The sequence below is a fragment of the Haliotis rubra genome, unplaced genomic scaffold, assembly GCF_003918875.1.
Source record: "Haliotis rubra isolate DU_JTF1 unplaced genomic scaffold, ASM391887v1 Scf66, whole genome shotgun sequence".
Classification (NCBI taxonomy): Eukaryota; Metazoa; Mollusca; class Gastropoda; order Lepetellida; family Haliotidae; genus Haliotis; species Haliotis rubra.
The window spans coordinates 356,341-375,521 of NW_025767368.1; the positions used below are offsets into that span (position 1 = coordinate 356,341).

A 19,181-nucleotide genomic window follows, 5' to 3' on the forward strand; every position below is an offset into this window, starting at 1 on the left:
TTCACTCATACTCACTGAAATTTCTATGGTATGGGTGTGTTTCAATGGTATAAAATTAACAATTTTAACAATGTAATTAACAATGTGTTCGACAAGACTAATGCATCGTCACCGTGCTTTCACTCTAACACTAAAGCACAGTAGAAGAAAGTGTTTTTGGCCCATTCTCCACTAAACGTGCATATAGGTGAGGGTGGGTGCTGAGAAATAAAGTATCTCATAGATTACCATTTGTTTAGGCAAGCTGCAGGGTAACGTCAGGGGAACATATATCTGAAGTGGCTGGACTGTGCGATGCTTGTGCTGGTTTTATGGTGGTCAACATTCATATACCCCTTTTTGTGTATGGACAGATACGTTACTACATCACTTGTTAGATGAGAGAACTATATGCAAAACAACATGCACATAACAGATATGAACGTATTTTATTGAATTGTTGACACATTTTATAGTACAAAACACATGTCAAGTGGGTACGTGTTGCACAAACAGTGTTTGGTTGAAAAGAACAAACAACTTCCTCTATATTCAATGATTACAAAGATAACATTTTCTTCATAAAAACGGGAATTGAACCAAACGCGTACATATTTCTACAGATGAGGCATTTGTCTGTGCACAATATGGTCAAAGAACAGAAAGATGAAAATATATGACCTTAACCTCTCAAAGAAACTATTTTCACCAAGAGTCAAATTGTCACGTATCTGTCACTCCCACGTCACGTATCTGGTTCACTATAAAACGAACATATATAAACCAACAATCCTTTAACCTTTAAACTAACATGTAGGAGATCAACGCAAGATACAACTAAACCAAAACCAGTGAACCCTTACGGATACAACAGCAGATGAAATCAGTAACGTATCTGTTCACATAGTGGTCTTGGCATTTGTGACGGACTGAACAAGATCTGGTGCCATTCTGTAATACCTTCTGGATCGCCAAATGGACGTTACTTCAACTGACATGATTATGTCATGGAATGCACACCAGATGGCATCAAGATGGTCTGGCCATTGCAGTCAGATTTTACCTTGAACAGTTTTCTTTGTCATGAAAGATACAAAGGCATCTGCATCCTCCATATCAACCTCAAGCAATTTTCCTGGAAACCAATCATCATCATACATCACAGCTAGCATACCCTTCCAGTCCCCCCCTCCCCTCACACGCGCGCGCGCATTTGGGCGGTGTGAGACAACCTCTATAGACGTAGACTCAGTATCTTTTGGCAGAACCCCAGGTGTATCTGATGACGTGGATTGCTGTAGTTCTGGAGTAGATGTAGTGTCTGGTTCAGTTACGTTGGTTGTTACTGACGTCAGGTCATGGGCAATCCAGCCGTTACATGGTTGATTCCATTTCAGTTCAGACAGTTGTCACAGTAGCAAGATGTCTCTCGAACATAGATAACCCTGTCTCCAGAAGACTGTACATCATGAATCTTCATAGTTCCAGGGACTGTTTTAGATTTCAGTGAGGCACTTAGGCTGCTGCAGCATCATACTCACCCTGGGAGTAGAAAATATACCGGATTGATTTGTCATTCCCAGATGCCCATTTGTAATAATCACGGACATCCTGAATTGTAGCTTTACCTTGTTTGATAACCTGTGCTGCCATACGTTTAGGTGTCTCCCTATCCCACCGCATGCATCTTTACCATGTCCACACTCACAATAATTCCACCTGGCTCGGATATTGTCAAAATATTCTGTGTGCTTTCCAATGATGTTGAACATAAACTTGTTTCTGTACAGGGAAGATGGACCATCAGTCAAGTAATGGACATCCGCTTTGGATAGAAAGCTTTCACTTCAGGTATCAGCTTCTGTAAGATGGTGTACACAGCATTAGCATTATGATGGCTGACATCTGACACATAGACCAAGTTCTTATGAATTAGGTCGTGTGATTCCTGACGCCATATAGTTGGAATATTGCTGAGTGCGGCGTAAAACTTAACTCACTAAACTGTGTCACTGCTGAAGTAAACATCAACCGGGTGTAATGAAGCTTCTGTAGCATTCCAGTATGCATACTGAATTCCATTCATGGTGTGGCATATAAACTCCGCAAAGTCCATCTTTATCACGGCGTGTCCTTGGGGCAAATTCATTTTCAGATCATGGAGCGCTTTGTATTGTGGAACTACTCTTTCAGTATGTTCTAAGAAGAGGTGGTACTGATGGGGTTGATACTGATGGGGTTGATACTAATGGGGTTGATACTGATAACGTGAAATGCTGCAGTACTGTAGTAGCTGTAGTGTCTGGTTCAGTTACGTTGGTTAGCATCACAATTCTTCTTGCGTTCGCGATAGGCTTTTTGAATTTCAAACCCTGTTTTGGCCATGACTGTTTGAACTTGAAATTAAAACCCCATTTAGACTTTAGAATCCGTTGATGGTTATAAGTTCATGCTTTAACATCTAGGAAAGTTAGTAAAATCTGATAGAATGTGCGGTAGAAAATGTGCAACAGATACGTTACCAAATGCAACAGGTACGTTACCATGAAAGACTTCAGTAAATCATCCATGCATGTTTATGCAGTAAGCTAATTATAATAGCAGTTTAAAAATAAACTTTGGATTATATAGTTGACGTAACAAAACCCCAATATAGCATGTTTTACAGCGTTTAGACTGGTGATGATACAAGATTGCATGGATAATAAATACTTACCTTTCAGATTGATGACGTTCCTTCTCATGCGTCCTTCCTTGGAACCGGAAATGCTTCTGTGATACAAATATCGTTAATTATCACGTCAAACGTGAGTTCTTAGCGCGGACAATTCAAATTTTGACACGGTAGTGACGTATTGGTAACGTATCTGTTCTTAACGTATCTGTTGGACATAAAATGCATATGTGGACAAACAGTTAAAGACGATTCATTCCAAATCAGGAGGCAACATATGTAACGTATCTGTTGATATTTTCGCGTACTTGTTACAGTTGAGAGTATTCTCTCAAATGTAGTAATATTGTTAAAGCATGCGTCTTTCCACTGATTGTTAAATATTGTTTTATATTCATTTGCGGTTGAGATGACATTATAATTATTGCTATATACTTTCAATTTTGATTTCATAATGCAATATGATTTCAGGTAAGGCATCTGTCAATTATTTTGGAGACACCTACTCTGAGCCTGGCTTGAAAAACACTGACATACTAAGGTATTCGTATCGTACTATATATATTCTTATGTTATCGAGACAACATTATGATCTAATATTTAGAAAATTTGTTCACTATTTCGAATATGACTTACATTATTGTAACTGCTCTATTGGTTAGCGACATGCATATGTATATAAAATGGGCACATTTAAGAGCCTGAAAGTAAATAAAATACGTTTCTATAACTTCTGTTAAACATGTTCTGACACTGTCATAAGGTACCCTTTGGAGCATCAATTGTTCACTACCCAAAAAAAACATTTTATAACTATCCCAAAGCGACGCCATTAGCTGTTAAATGCACGTTTAGTGGAGAATGAACCATTTACAGAATTTAATACATTTGGAAATGTGATATAATCTACCACTCTCATAAGGTACCCTTTGAAAGCGACGCCATTAGCTGTTCAATGCACGTTTAGTGGAGAATGAACCATTTACAGAATTTAATACATTTGGAAATGGGATATAATCTACCAGGTAAAATACATGCTTTCACATCTTCAGTATATTTACAGATTTCATACAGCTGATAAAATAAATGAGGCGCTTCATTTCCTGGGTTAGAAGAGGTTACCACCAGTCTATTGTATGTAAGAACCGGATAGATTGGATTGGGTGGTCAAGCGACTAGGTTGGACGCATTGCATCGTTCCGGGTAGATTGGATTGGGTGGTCAAGCGACTAGGTTGGACGCATTGCATCGTTCCGGGTAGACTGGATTGGGTGGTCAAGCGACTAGGTTGGACGCATTGCATCGTTCCGGGTAGATTGGATTGGGTGGTCAAGCGACTAGGCTGGACGCATTGCATCGTTCCGGGTAGATTGGATTGGGTGGTCAAGCGACTAGGTTGGACGCATTGCATCGTTCCGGGTAGACTGGATTGGGTGGTCAAGCGACTAGGTTGGACGCATTGCATCGTTCCGGGTAGACTGGATTGGGTGGTCAAGCGACTAGGCTGGACGCATTGCATCGTTCCGGGTAGATTGGATTGGGTGGTCAAGCGACTAGGTTGGACGCATTGCATCGTTCCGGGTAGATTGGATTGGGTGGTCAAGCGACTAGGTTGGACGCATTGCATCGTCCCTCGATAATGCTCATAGTATCAATCACTGGATTGACAGGTAAAATCTCGAATTTTAAAGTCGTATGTCCTTCAGCTTGAATGCTGAGAATACAGGTTATTCAGCAAACACACAACTCGGGTATCTAAACACCACCTGGTGAACTGCGGCCTTCCTCTAAACAAGGGCTTATTGGATAGGGATTAAGTTGACCCGGCAGCCGGAGGTTTCAAATGAAATATTCCCGTGCTTCAAATACTCAATAACACCCGGAAATTGGCCAACACATGATGTTTATCGACATTGTAAACACAAAAGTAAACCAAAAGGTCCACACACGTTTTTGTGTCTGCACTCATTGACATAGAGTACGGGTACAGCAGTGCAATGTCATCAGCCGGCCGTTTCGGCTGTCTCCCATGGTAGCATCTGGAACTGCTCATTTGTGACGTCATTCGGACATTACGTCACAATATGATTTGAATGACGTCATCTCAGCTGACGACGTAACAATACAATGGTGTGAGCGATGTTTGTTTGTATTAATACGCAGCGAATTTCCGGGAATCGAATACCATTTGATCATATTTATCAACCAATCAGATTAAAGAACACAGTGACTTTTGGTTTACAATGAACATTATACACATTTAAATTGGGCGCATTATTTGCAAGATTCTTCTAAAATATATCTTTCTTCTTTTCCCCATCCCTCATTTATTGAAGGTCCGCCATGTTCATGATGGGAAAAATTACAAAATTGATGTAGATGTATATACAATTATATTAATCAAGATGATTACCTAAAGCTACAATTTACATAAGAACATACATTTACATGTGTATACAATTAATTTATACAAGAAACTTCCGAAGGTGGATATACATCATTATACATCTGCAGAGATCAATCAGTATAACATTGTAGGAGATGCCGTCTTCTTCGGTAAATGTATAAAGAAAATCGTAAAGTGATTGTTTCCCATGTCCCTTGATCAACATTATCATTAAAAACAGTTTCACCTCCAAATAGAGAAAAGAGCATATCGAGTTCATCCTGTGATTCAAAGGCAACATACCGCCTCCGCGGTGTAGTGGTTAGAGCGTTCGCCCGGAGAGCGGAAGGTCGCGGGTTCGATCCCCGACCGCGTGATACCAAAAGACGTTAAAATGTGGTACTTGTTGGTCCCTGCCTGGCGCTCGGCATTAATGGGTACAACAAGGACTGGTCAGCTCGGAGTCAGTATAATGTGTCTCAGTGGGGGTATTCATGCTTCACTGCGGCATGGTATCTCAGTGGGTTAGCACTATAAAACCAGCTTCAGCCTGGCCTAGTACAAGCAGCTGCACATACACATACACACGCATGCACGTCGTCATATGAGCGAAATATTCTCAAGCACGACGTTAAACCCAATTCCACCACCACCACCATCAAATGCAACATAGGTTTCCACATCAAGAATGTCAATCATAAACACAAAAAAATTCGTTTCTCTCAGTGTGACGTTGTTCACAAAGTAGGAGTATATGAAAATCATCATCATAGGTATATTTGTTACATAGGTTGCATTCTTTAGATATTTTGCAACGTGATGAGATTTTAATACATATTTGGAGGGCAGATTTATAATTGGGATGCAAGTATGCCAATTGCCAAAGGATATGATAGTTTAACTTGCAATGGACCCGTGCATAAAGCGTCATGTTTGTATTAATTGAGGTTTGCATAACCCATCTGTGTTCTTCATAGTTATGTACAGATGTATTTACAATTTTTCGCCATTCGTACTTTGGAGGGAATACACCTTCTGTAATATTTTTCTATATGTACATGTAAATTATATTTGTAGAGTACTGATAGTAGGTCATCACAGATTGAAGGGGATTTTGTTGATGTGGTTATTGCTGCACAAAATTTGTTTTTGGCAAAATTATTACAAGAGATTTTGCATAGACGTCCAATAAAAGATGAGTTTACATTTGTCGATGTAACCAATAAGTGTCCACGATCCCAAATTTGCAATAATAGAGTCTGTTGATGATCGTTTATCAAGACCCTGCACAATACGAGCAAAATATCGGTGTGTAAGTTCAAGCGCATCAGCTTGTTGACCTCTAATGTTAGGTAATATTTCACTGCCATAGAGGCTTGTTGTAAGTATCATTCTCAGCCAGATTTTGACACATGTGAATGGGTCGAGTTGAGAGTAATGAAGTCCCGCAGATCTTAGGGAATTTATGTTTTGTCTTGCTTTCTGACAATACCTATCGATTCTTGTTTGTGTTGAGAGATTATCAGTTAGGAGAGCACCTCCATATGTAGTTGATTCAGATTGGGGGATAGGCGTATCACCAAGGCGGTTTTCGAAGTTAGAATAAGTGCACTTTCTTTTGCTGAAGACAACTATAGTACTTTTAGCTGGGTTGTAGGTCAAACGCGATTTATGACGACACGATGTCTAATGATGATTGTAAACCTTTAGGTGATGCACTAATAAGCGTGGTATCGTCAGCAAGCAAGACTGCGGGAACATGCATACCGTATACACAAATACCACAACTGGGCCCAGATTTTCGAAGCTCTCTTAGCGCTAAGATAGTCGTAAGTGCCATACATTAACATTAACTTACGACTATCTAAGAGAGCTTCGGAAATCTAGGCCCTGGCTTCTCTGAGAGAAGTGATAAGGTCATTTATAAAAATAAGGAAGAACCAAGCTGAAATAACTCTTCCTTGGCCAACACCTTGCTTGACACAATATGTGTCTGATCTCTCACCCTGGTAACAAACAAAGGATTCGCTATGAGTATAACAGTGATGTAAAAGATTCCAGGTATTACCGCTTGTACCAATTTCATGTAATCTATAAAACAATCCATCGTGCCAGATTCTGTCAAAGGCTTTTTCGTTGTCAAGAAAGGCAGAGAAAACAGCAGAATTTCTATGCATATAAAATTGAATACTTTCCGTGAGCGTGAATACAGACATAATGGCGCCATGTTGGCGTCGAAAGCCAAATTGTAACATATCTGGAAAATCTGGCCTTTATTTTGTTAATATATGTTCGATTCTTTTAAGAAGGAGCTTTTCAAAAAGCTTACCGAGACAAGATGTTAAGATGATACCTCTGTAATTTCGTGGGTCACTTTTGTCTTTTTTGCCTTTATATAGTGGTATAACCATACCGAGTCCATATTCCTTTGGGGCATATTGAAAGGTAGTGATAGCATTAAATAGCTTGCATAGGTGGGTGGTGATAAAGTCACCTGCAAAGATGATGTGTTCATTTGTAATTCTATCAGGACCAGGTGATTTGTTTTTTACTCAGACATGTAATGACATCTTTAACTTCACTGAAAGAGAAATCCTTTTCCAGTTCTTCATCATAGTCGTGATGGGAGTTTTTGATATCAGTAACCTGTTTAGACACATGGTCTTTAAAGTCAGAATCAAATTTCTCTGATACATGTGGTTGAGCTAAATCTGAGAAATGTTTCCCCCAAATTCTACAAATGTCAAGGGGTGTTGATCCACTCTCTTCCCAATAGGTAACAACAGGGACATTAGTAACAGTTGCTCTCTGTTTTCGAATATTTTTATGTAAAGAGTTTACATCCATTTCAGCTGAAACTTCGATTTCTTTCAGCATTTCATTTCTATTATGCCTTTTATACTATACTATACTATTCTATACTGTTGTCAATACGCTTTCATCAATTGTTACTGATATGTGTCACAACATGACAAGCACGCTATATCTCCTGGTCGCTGCTATTGATTAGCATGTTCATGGTTATATCGATATCTTTATACCTATGTTATAGTGCAAATACTTCACTAATATTTCACACACAAAAATATAATAACTATGATATTCGAATTTTATATTTGAATTCACAAACTACCATCACCATTATTTATCAAGGATGAATCCCCAAGTTCTCGGTCAACCCGAAGAAATTGCAAGCATCCTGATCTGCATGTTTCAACATCTTTATCTGGAATGTACCATCCAAGAAGCAGCGGACAACCGACAAGTTAACCTCAAGTTTAGAAAACAGCCAGCTAACACAGTGAGTGATGTCACATTAAGGCCGACAACCATGAAGTCACGTGTCAAATCGGGAGAGAGACAGAAAACGCCATAACATGTACATCCAGAGAAAATCGTTTTGCCGCCATCATGATGAAAGTACATCGCTGAGCCCGCGAAAGGTAAATACAGTCAGCATAAGTGTAGCAACTAGGCAACACCTGTATACAGTGATACATAATGTCAATCTGGGAATACCCTATCAGTTGACACTGGAGCCATGACAAATCCGACATCGTTTTCAAGTGTTGGATCTCCGACCTCACCGAGTAATGGGGAAGCTGCAACTTCTGTGTTGAAATCTGTAGCCACAACCAGCCGGCAAATGTCAATCCCACTTCCACTCGATACACAGAAAATGTTCTCAAATGGGAAGTCAAGAACAACAGACCAGAGTTTCTCATCAAATGGCAGGATCTACCGAGCAACAAAAACAGCTGGGTCCCTGAGGTTAAGCTTGACAGAGTCGCCATACATACCGGCAGGCTGACTAGAAGCGTGTACATGGACCCTAACCATACGAACAGTCCCCGTATGAAGCCCATGTGGCCTATATGCAGGAATATCGGGCCAGGATGCGATCTGTGGTTCACATGCGGGATAACCCTGGCTTTTACTTTTATAACTGACGACAGTTTTACGTTGATGTTTTAACATTCAAATAGAAACGTATTTCGACGTGAGGCCATGTCTTTCTCGAAAGGGCAGCAATTGTCACGTATATAGTTACTTCAGGGTACTCTGTTTTGACAAGGTGTTAACTTTCAAGATTATACCTTTTCGATTGCTTCACTTTTGTAAAGTGTTGAGGTTCATCTCCTTAGGTTAATTTAGACTATCCTAGCCACAAACTTTATTATGAGATTTATAATTTTAATTGGTCATCCCCTTGATCAATATCCGCCACATCAATTAGCCCAAGGCAATGTTATTGTTTCTCTATTCTGTCTGTCCATTGTGGTCTCTTCGTCAGTCCATTATTGTTTTTACTATATATATATTCACATCTATACTGTCAGCCTGGTACTCCGACTGCACCTGTATGTGCGGCCGTGAGTAGGATAACCCTGCTTGCTGGACTTTTCGCGTCATAGTAAAGTTATACTCACTGCTCGACTTATTTCTTAATGATTCACAAAGTAGCTATATTGTCAAGCATTCCGGTATTCCGACTGTCTGTGTTGGGACAACCGCGAGCAGGATCACACTGCTCGGAGGACACGTCTGGGGTTGAGCAGGAACTCCGCTCACCTCATTTATGTACACTTGTTTGCCATGTCTTGTGTAACCAACTAAAGACGTTTGGACTCAACTATTCCTTCGTCTTTGTCAACGTATTGTTCGTCTTAATTCTGAGCTAATTCCCCTGTCGACCATATACCACGCGTTGACACAAATACTTGCAATGTCATGAATATGTCACTCTTATTGCATGTCATTTTGGGCATTATATATTTGATATGTATATTTTTGAAAGCAAGCTGACGCCACAGGCAATGTCCCCGGAGTGACCAGATCTGTCACATATATATTTGTTCAGGTCACACTATGGACATTGCCTGTGGCGTCAATGTTTTTTCATCTGTTTTCGTCAGTGAGAGAGGTCTTTCAGTTCACAAGCTTAAACCACTCGTGTTCCCAGCCAATCTATCTCATTACAACACAATATCTACATATAACAGCCGGTGGTGAACAAACTCTATCAATATTCATAACAGGAGACAAACAATATACTGTAGTCACGGACAATACAATGATACGTTCACCACAGTCATTTCAACAATACTGTTACCCACTTATCCTTCCTGGTCAGTCCTATGACCGCTATATCCTGCTTGGACAGTACCATGGTCCTTATGTCCTCCCTGAACAATACTGTATCCCACTGTGGTCAGTACTGAGACCACTAGATACACCCTTGAGATTACTATGATTTCTATATATCTTGGACAATAACATGACACCCCACCCACTCCACCACACACACACACACACACATATCTTCCCTGGCCTGAGACCACTATAACCACCCTGGATCTTCCCTGGTCAGTACAGTGACCACCATATCATCCCTGGACAAGACTATGCCCACCTAACTTTCTGTTCAATGCTGTAACCTCCCCTATCTTCGTTGGACAATACTATGACCCTCCCTATCTCCCTGGTCAATAGTATGACCATATCCATACATTATTACCCACGTGGTCAACGTATGGGTAGTTGCATACTAATCTCGTACGTCACACGAGTGTCGTATGGCGTTGACCTGTGTCGTAACGACTTGACCTGAGATTCTAACGATTTGACTGGATAACCGATGACCTCTCAATTAGGTCACATTCTGACGTAACTATTTTTTCATTCATAACAAACACGTGAATTCATTCATTCTACAACTTAAATGCATTGTGGGAATGTAAACATTGCGAACGTTGCCGTGTCGCTGTTTAATTGTGAGTCGAACTGAGACATTATATCCGTCGAAAAACATAAACGCAATGTTTCCACCAGTGATGTTAGCCGAATGAAGCAACTGCAAACCAAGAAACGGGGTGCTACGGAGTAATTTACTGTAGGAGGCTGTACGAGGCGATGACAACTGACATGCATCCTGACGTCGGTTACCAAGGCAGTGACGTCATTACAGTGTGACGTCATGCAAATATTGTACTACAGTACAAAACTCTTCCGCAACCTCTTTATGAAACCGGTTTCGGTTTGAAACCAAAAAATAACAAAAATACGCAATTTTGTCAATTTATTGCATGTAAGACGTGGGTAATAAATAAAATACCACACTCGGTCTCATTACATACGAATTCTATATAGCCATCCTGCATATAGGTATTACCCCCATGAAGAGACGAGTTACAGATTGGGAGAATAGGTTGAAGAACTGGGTTTATTGTATGCTATCGTAACCTGTCCGTGTCCATCATTGCTCCTAACATCAGTCTCTCGTGTGGCCTAGAACTGGATCATTTGCATCATATAACTGGAATGTTGGTGAGCATGGCGCTAAGCAGAACCACCCCACCCCCCACCACCCCACCCCAGCCCAACCAAAAGGAATCAACCCGCCAACTGATTACCCATAAGTTCTAGACCAGTTCTTATGTGGTCTAGTGGACGCACACGTAGACAATCACACACGCAATAACCTCAAAGGCGACGTCTTCACCACACTTCACTCTCAATCACTCACTCTCATCTCTCATTCACTCAAAGTCAACAACAGTGTTAACCAGCTGTCCGACAAAGTGAACCTGCCATCCAAACATCACCCATAAACAACAGAACGTTTAATTACAAAGCACAAGTGACAGAAAATCATTGTTAATTAGCATATCATTGACCCGCTGAACGCTGAGCCGCTTTAATAATCCCGTTATTTGAGAGGTCACAGACAGTTCTGTATGAGTTATGGTGCTGGAGATGATCTCTATTACATCACAGCATTCATATAGCAGCCAGTCCCAGTCCCATCCAGCTACAACCGTTAGAGACGGCATACACGGCACAGACACCAGCCGTACGTCACATCGGTTTCCACTGTTTATTTCCTTATTCGATATCGACCGCAGTATGATGAATTTAAAGAAAAAGTTGCAAATAAAAAATGAACTTGCTAGACAGATCATTGCTGAGTTTTGGGGGACATTCATCCTCGTGGTAAGTACTTCGTGATCGCGATGGTCCATGTTTATGTAACTTCAATGTCATTTTTATTATTTATAACTGAATTCAGGATCCTTGAGACGAGAATGCAGTGTCTGTATTGTATTCCAAACCTACAAAGTTGCAGTGAACCACTGAGATATGAAGACTTTGCGGTCTTTGAAGATGTTTCTTCGTTATATTTTTTGGCCATCAACCGAACGTTCTTGTGAAACACGCGTGTTGTTTGTGTTTGGATCTGCTATCACTGTTTATCAATACTAAAAGTTTTACGAAACTTCAGACATTAGACAATGACTTGGACATGAGAACTGCGGAATTTAGCAATTCTCTGGCTTCCTGTTGAAATTACTCTCCTGTCTTGCAATTAACATATTTGGAGGTATAATATTTTGTTGAAAACTGAGCACATAATTGTATTAAAACATCCCCCGATTGTTCACGATCCCTCATTTTTGTACACTAACAAGACCCTTGGGGAGATGCCACTCTAGGGTGCTGATGTCACTTCCTTGATCTCTCTCTACTACTCTGTAAGAATTAAATGAAGTTTAGCCGAACTGTAACATGTTTATTTCTACCTTGTTGCTGAAGACCTTCTCAATAGCATCTGGGGCCCAGTACGTGCTCAGTGGTCAGGAGCTATCCAGTTACCTGTCCGTCAGCTTCGCAGGGGGCTTGGGTCTCACCCTTGGTATCTACTGGTCTGGAGGGGTGTCAGGTGAGTGACATTGTTCTCACACTTGGTATCTACTGGTCTAGAGGGGTGTCAGGTGAGTGACATTGTTCTCACACTTGTATCTACTGGTCCGGAGGGGTGTCAGGTGAGTGACATTGTTCTCATGCTTGGTATCTACTGGTCTGAGAGGAGTGACAAGTTTTCATGACAAGTTCTCTCATGCATGGTATCAGGTGGAGGGGTGTCAGGTGAGCACAAGTTCTCATACTTGGTATCTACTGGTCTGGAGGGGTGTCAGGTGAGTGACAAGTTTTCATACATGGTATCTACTGGTCTGGAGGGGTGTCTGGTCTGGTAGGGTCTGGAGGGGGTGTCAGGTGAGTGACAAGTTCTCACACTTGGTATCTACTGGTCTGGAGGGGTGTCAGGTGAGTGACAAGTTCTCATACTTGGTATCTACTGGTCTGGAGGGGTGTCAGGTGAGTGACAAGTTCTCATACTTGGTATCTACTGGTCCGGAGGGGTGTCAGGTGAGTGACAAGTTCTCATACATGGTACCCATTTGGAGGGATGTGAGGTGAGTAATATGAATTAAACGGAAGTTATGCTGGCAATTCAACAAAACATATGAGGATATAAACAACCCAGAACTGGGTTTACTTTTCACAACTGAGAATATTATTGTATGAATGATCACATTAAATGGGCTCCTGTCAGATAAGTTCACATGGCTTAACTGTTTTCACAGATCAAGCATAAGCTAACCAATTATTCGGGCAACTAATTGTTCTCCGTGTCAGGTGAAAGACAGTATATGTGCTGAAGTTTGTTTCAGTGTCTATATTATTGCAGCCTGTAATGTTTTTCCTTGGAGGGTCAGTTATATATATACCTGTGTGTTTCAGGGGGGTGCCTGAACCCCGCCGTCACCATGGCGTTGTGTCTGCGGGGGACCATCCCATGGTACAAGTGGCCCTTCTACACCGTGGCCAACCTGGGAGGGTCCTTCTTTGCTGCAGCGGTACAGTATCTGCTTTACTTCGGTGAGACACATCAGTTTGTATCTCCATTTGTTGTATAACGCCGCACTCAGCAATATCCCGTTCATGTGCGGAGCAAACAAGTCTGGACCTGACAGTCTAGTGATTGATATTATGAGTGTCAATCTACGCAACTGGGATACGATAACCAGCAGGATCCAAGTCGGCGAGCCAGACCACCCGATCCCCGGTAGCTGCCACTGACGACACATATGGCTTGCTGTTCTATTCATCTCTCATAACTGGAGACTGATAAGACTACACGGCGGGATCGGGTGGTCAGACTCGCTGACCTGGTTGACACGTGGTGTCATATCCCAACTGCGTATATCGATGCTCATGCTGTTGATCACTGGATTGTCTGATCGAGACACGATTATTTACAGACCGCCGCCATATAACTGGAATATTGCTGAGTACGGAGCTAAACAAGAACAAGAACAAAAGAACTTACTCGGGAAGCGATGTGTTGAACGTTAGGTCAGGTATAGCACACCTGGCAACGTTGTGTAAGTGGTACTTAGAGCACGACAAACGCTCATGTATGATATCCGTCTCTGTAGTGTAAGGCAGCTCCACCCAAGTACATGCTGTACACAATGTTACTGTTTTAACCAGACGCCCTGAACCATTACGACGGTGGCCTTAGATCGACCACGGGTCCGACAGCTACTGCCGGGATATTCGCCACGTACCCACAGCCGTATGTGACTACTGCAAGCTGCTTCTTCGACCAGGTGAGCTAAGACGGATTTAGATAAACTTCTTCACAAAACTATTTAAATCAAAACGCATCATCATTCACTGCTTCTCCTTTTGTGGAGTGAGTGAGTGAGTGAGTTTAGTTTCACGCTGCTTTTAGCAATATTCCAGCAATATAACACAGGTCACCAGAAATGGGCTTCACACATTGTACCCATGTGTGGAATCCGCGGTGATACGACTGGAATATTGCCGAAAGTGGCGTAAAACCACACTCACTCATTCACTTTTGTGAATGTAGATTTTAGGTCCATCTATGTGAGTAGTATGTGAGTACCATGCTGTGTGGGAATTGTGAGATTTGTGTGAATGTTGTTGGAATTGTGTGATTGCTGTGTGTAAACTCCGAGATTTGGTATATGAGGGAGAATAATGCGAGAACTCGACTGGGAATAATGTGATTACTGCCTCAAAACTGTGTGATACTGACTACTTTCCCAGTGCTAGAATTCTGCCCTTCAGGTATTTGGCACGTTCATCCTCCTTGGATGTGTGTTGGCAATCACAGACAGGCGCAACATGGCCCCTAGTGACGGCTTCCTCCCCGTGGCTCTCGGCTCCATCATGCTCGGCATGGGGACCTGCTTCGCCCTCAACTGCGGCTACGCCATCAACCCAGCAAGGGACCTCGGCCCCAGATTGTTCACTGCTGTGGCTGGCTGGGGGTCAGAGCCTTTCACGTAAGCTGCATCCCGAATCATTATGTAGTTTCTGTTTCTGACAGTTTCACCTTACTCCTGTCAAACAGGAAAGTATGACTAGTTCACGCTTGAATTTGTCCGCACCCAAATCAGGAGTCAGAACTGTGGGGAGAAATCCTTCGCGAAACAAGGTGCGTTTGTTTGTTTAACGCTGCAGTCAGCAATGGTTCATTTATATGGCAAAGGTCTTTAAATAATCGCGTCTGGACAAGACAATCCAGTGATTGTCATGATGAGCATCGACCTACGCATTTAGGATACCGTGTCATATATCAACCAAGTCAGCGATTCTGGCCACCCGACCATTTTAGTGGCTTCTCACGACAATGATGCGTTGTTGAAAGTGTTGATGTGTTGCTTTCACTCATATGCTGCTTCCTTATTTAAAAAGATAAGACAAAACAAACCGTTGCTATGTTTTTCATTGTCATGATCAATAAGCTCAATCTGTCCGATGACAACTCAGCACATGCAGGGTAATGTGGGAGGGGAGCCCGAAGTAATGCAGGCCTCAGATATCACTACAGGTGAAACTCGGTATGGTGCTGAAAGCATGAAGACTGGCTCCTAACTGGGAACGTGTACAGTTCTAAAGAACTCAGATGCATGCTGAATACGTCGTCTTAGACCACTGAATATTCATGAATGTTACGTGCGTAGACAACATCTTAGACAACATTTTGACCCGTGAAGGCCCATGTTTGTCGTAAGAAGCGACTCATGGGATGGAGTGATCAGGCTTGCTGACAAGGTTGACACGTCATCGCATCGAAGTTGCGTAGATCGATACTCGTGCTGTTGATCACTGGATTGTCTGGCCCTGACTTGATTATTTACAGACTGTCGCCACATACGTGGAATGTTGCTCTGTGCGGTGTGAAACAACATACAAACAGACACCATCTTGAACTGTTCCAGATTCCGGGGGTACAACTGGTTCTGGGTTCCCCTGGTTGGCCCGATGGTTGGTGCCGTACTGGCCTGGCTGGTCTACACCATGTCTATAGAATTACACTGGCCAGACGGGGACAAGAACACCAACGATGAACAAGTGGTCAGTGTAGCAACTGTGGACAAGGGTCACATAAACCCAGCCTTCAACTGTGGTAAGTGTACACACAAACATGACTAATGCAGCTTACTTTAAGGTCTCTGTCACGAAACTGTTTAAGGGTTTGCTCGTGGGCGAAAAGTTACGGTATCAAAAATAATTCCTTCACACATCTGGGCAATGGACTAGAGGGTCTGCCTGTTGCCAGCAGTTCAAATTCGTAACTAATAAGTAAAGTCATGCGTGTTTCAAGCCAATGCTATACAGGAGGGGAGGTTGAATGTAAAGGGAAGTGTGTGATCCAGTTATGCTATCAACTTGTACCTACGTGGACAACGTGTTATGGTTTTATATAGCGTAGCATAACCTTTACAGTGTCACGATTTGGCACACCAATATTGGCCAACAATCGAGCTTGTGTTCTGCCGTGACGAGAACGCTTTAAACACTAACTTTTGATGAGGATGTACATTATTGTAGATACCCCCGAGATGTCGCATACTCGTTTGTGATGCTTCTACGAGACGACCCGTATCCGGCTGTGATGCAGATGTCCACGAAACGTCCAATACTAGCCAGTGATGTTCCTGGAACACCCCATACCCGGCCGAAATGTTCTCAAATCAACCAACACCAACTGTGATATCGCTGTTCTATGGTATTGTGTGTACAGCATTATACAAGCGTGTTCATGCCGAAGTGTCCGCCATGCAGAGATGTCCGCCATGCAGAGGTGTCCGCCATACGGAGGTGTCCGCCATGCAGAGGTGTCCGCCATACGGAGACAAAGGATAGTTCTGGAAAATTACCATATTGTCGTAAATCATAAATATATTTTTACTTACCTTCTTGTTCGTTCATTGGATGATTGCCTCAGTATGTACGTCTAGATAATAATATTTGTTTTGTTGAAGCAATGTTAAAATATGGTCAGTTAGCATGATGCTTATGACTGCTGCTCCCGACCCCACAGGGGTACAATGTGTTTAGCCAATTTCTGGTGTCCCCCACTGTGACATTGCTGGCATATCGCTAAAAGCGGCGTAAAACACACTCACTCACACACACTTTCATTTGATGTCGGTGTTCCTGGGACACACACACACACACACACACACACACACACACACACACACACACACACACACACACACACACACCCAGCTGTGATGTAAATGTTCCTAAGGCGTACGCTGCCGTGATGTTGATGTGATACCCAATCCATAGCTTTGACGATGAGACGGCACATATCAACCTGTGATGTTGATGGTTCTGAGATATACCTAACAGGGCTAGGATGTTTTAACTTTAAAGACATCCAGCTCCAGACTGTAATGTTGATGTTCTTGAGACGTTTCAAGTCAGCCTGGGAAGCAGATGTTTTGTGAGAGACTCCGTACATTGCGGGCACTCGTGGTTCATTTCTACATACAAATGAATGAGTGAGGATATATAGGCGAAATAACATGAAAACGATGGAATATCTGCGATAAAATGGTTCCAAAATCAATGCACTGAGAAAATGTACACTAATTAGCAATAGCAGGAATATAAATAAAACCGTGGCTGAGCAGCAACTCATTTTGATCCATGAATCAATGCAATAGGACATGATCTGACTACTGACTAATTAAAACAGTTTAAATCATAGGATGATCAGATTACGCCATATTTACCAGTTTGCTGAACAAACCCTAGCGCTTGGATCGATGATACAAAGGATTTGGGCCAAGTGTCTCGGCTACAGAGAATTTGTAATCTGATGTTCAGCCTTAAGTTGCAGCGAGCAAAGCATTCTAAAACACCGAGGTTCAAAGTCTTGGATACCTGATCATTACTATGACTTGAGATGAGACTGATCTTTACTTTAAAAAAATGGATGAGCATGGGGATAATGGTGACTTAGTCGATGCCGTGTGAAAATAACCTCATCACTTCTATTCTTCGTCTGTAATTTTGTCATTGGGAACATCGAGTGCACATGACGATCCAAGCCAACCATCTCAGATTTTCTAGTCCAGACATAACAAAAGATTGTGGCTTAAGCACTGACCAGGAAACATTTCCTTTCTTGAACTCGCCTTTTGAAGCCTGTTTGACATTTCGTTCCTTTCAAGCACACAAGGCCTAGCATCCATGATCACACGATATAATAGTTAAAAAAGAATGTGTAAAATCTTTCGATTTATGCAAAATGACACTTCCATATCCAGTTGCCCCAGACTGAACAGCAGGTACAGCTGCCACGGGGTCTGAAACAATTACTGTCTCGTTGTTGTCGGTAACCCACTAATACGTTTAGAGAATAGCAACCACTTCATCACCAGACACAGAGAGGAGATCGAGACGAAATGTCAGCTCTGGGATCTGAAATGTTTCAGGAGGTACAGTTCAAATATCCTTAAAAGCATTGTTAGATGACAAACGTATTTCTCAGTAAGAATATGAGCACTATAATTAGTCATACTTTTATGGAACCAAGGGATCTGTGTACACGTTCCTGGTGTAAGAAGGCACCATGGCGGGGATTATAAAGACGACACATGGTGCATGGACATAGACACACGCGTCTCGGTGGAAGTGCGATAATGCCGAACACGACGTTAAACCCTATTTCTCCTCGGCTCAATATCATATGACTTCCCGTACTCCTGGCAACCAAACGACCCTGGGGCTTCTGTTTGGAAACGATCATGCTGGTCTCGGCTTCCAACCTTTCTAATTCCGAAATGATTCTAGGAAAGGATCGTATTGCTCTCAAGATATTAGTTATAAGAGTTGGTGACTATTTTCTCCACGACTTACACAGGTTGGATTTCAAGCAATTAACCGATACAATACAGGCAAAGGAGTGTGTTCGTCTGAATTCTAGAATTACAATTGCACGTTTCAATGCACAGTGTTTGATAG

At 42.0% G+C, this 19,181-nt stretch overlaps 1 protein-coding gene across 1 annotated transcript; it reads left to right on the forward strand.

The window, feature by feature from the left end:
* The first annotated feature begins 11,945 nt into the window (after nt 1-11,945).
* LOC124257442 (aquaporin-9-like) lies at nt 11,946-16,981 on the forward strand. The gene is made up of 7 exons (XM_046691498.1): nt 11,946-12,032; nt 12,633-12,759; nt 13,623-13,760; nt 14,376-14,494; nt 14,982-15,199; nt 16,139-16,326; nt 16,752-16,981. The coding sequence occupies exons 1-7, from the start codon at nt 11,946-11,948 to the stop codon at nt 16,781-16,783; spliced, it is 909 nt and encodes a 302-aa protein (XP_046547454.1). The 3' UTR covers nt 16,784-16,981.
* Nucleotides 16,982-19,181: the final 2,200 nt, after the last annotated feature.

Coding starts and splice junctions, on each gene's coding strand:
- LOC124257442 (XM_046691498.1), top strand. CDS start 11,946: ATGATGAATTTAAAGAAAAAGTTGCAAATAAAAAATGAACTTGCTAGA. Junction 12,760..13,622: donor CTGGTCTGGAGGGGTGTCAG/GTGAGTGACATT, acceptor TGTGTGTTTCAG/GGGGGTGCCTGAACCCCGCC. Junction 15,200..16,138: donor TGGGGGTCAGAGCCTTTCAC/GTAAGCTGCATC, acceptor GAACTGTTCCAG/ATTCCGGGGGTACAACTGGT.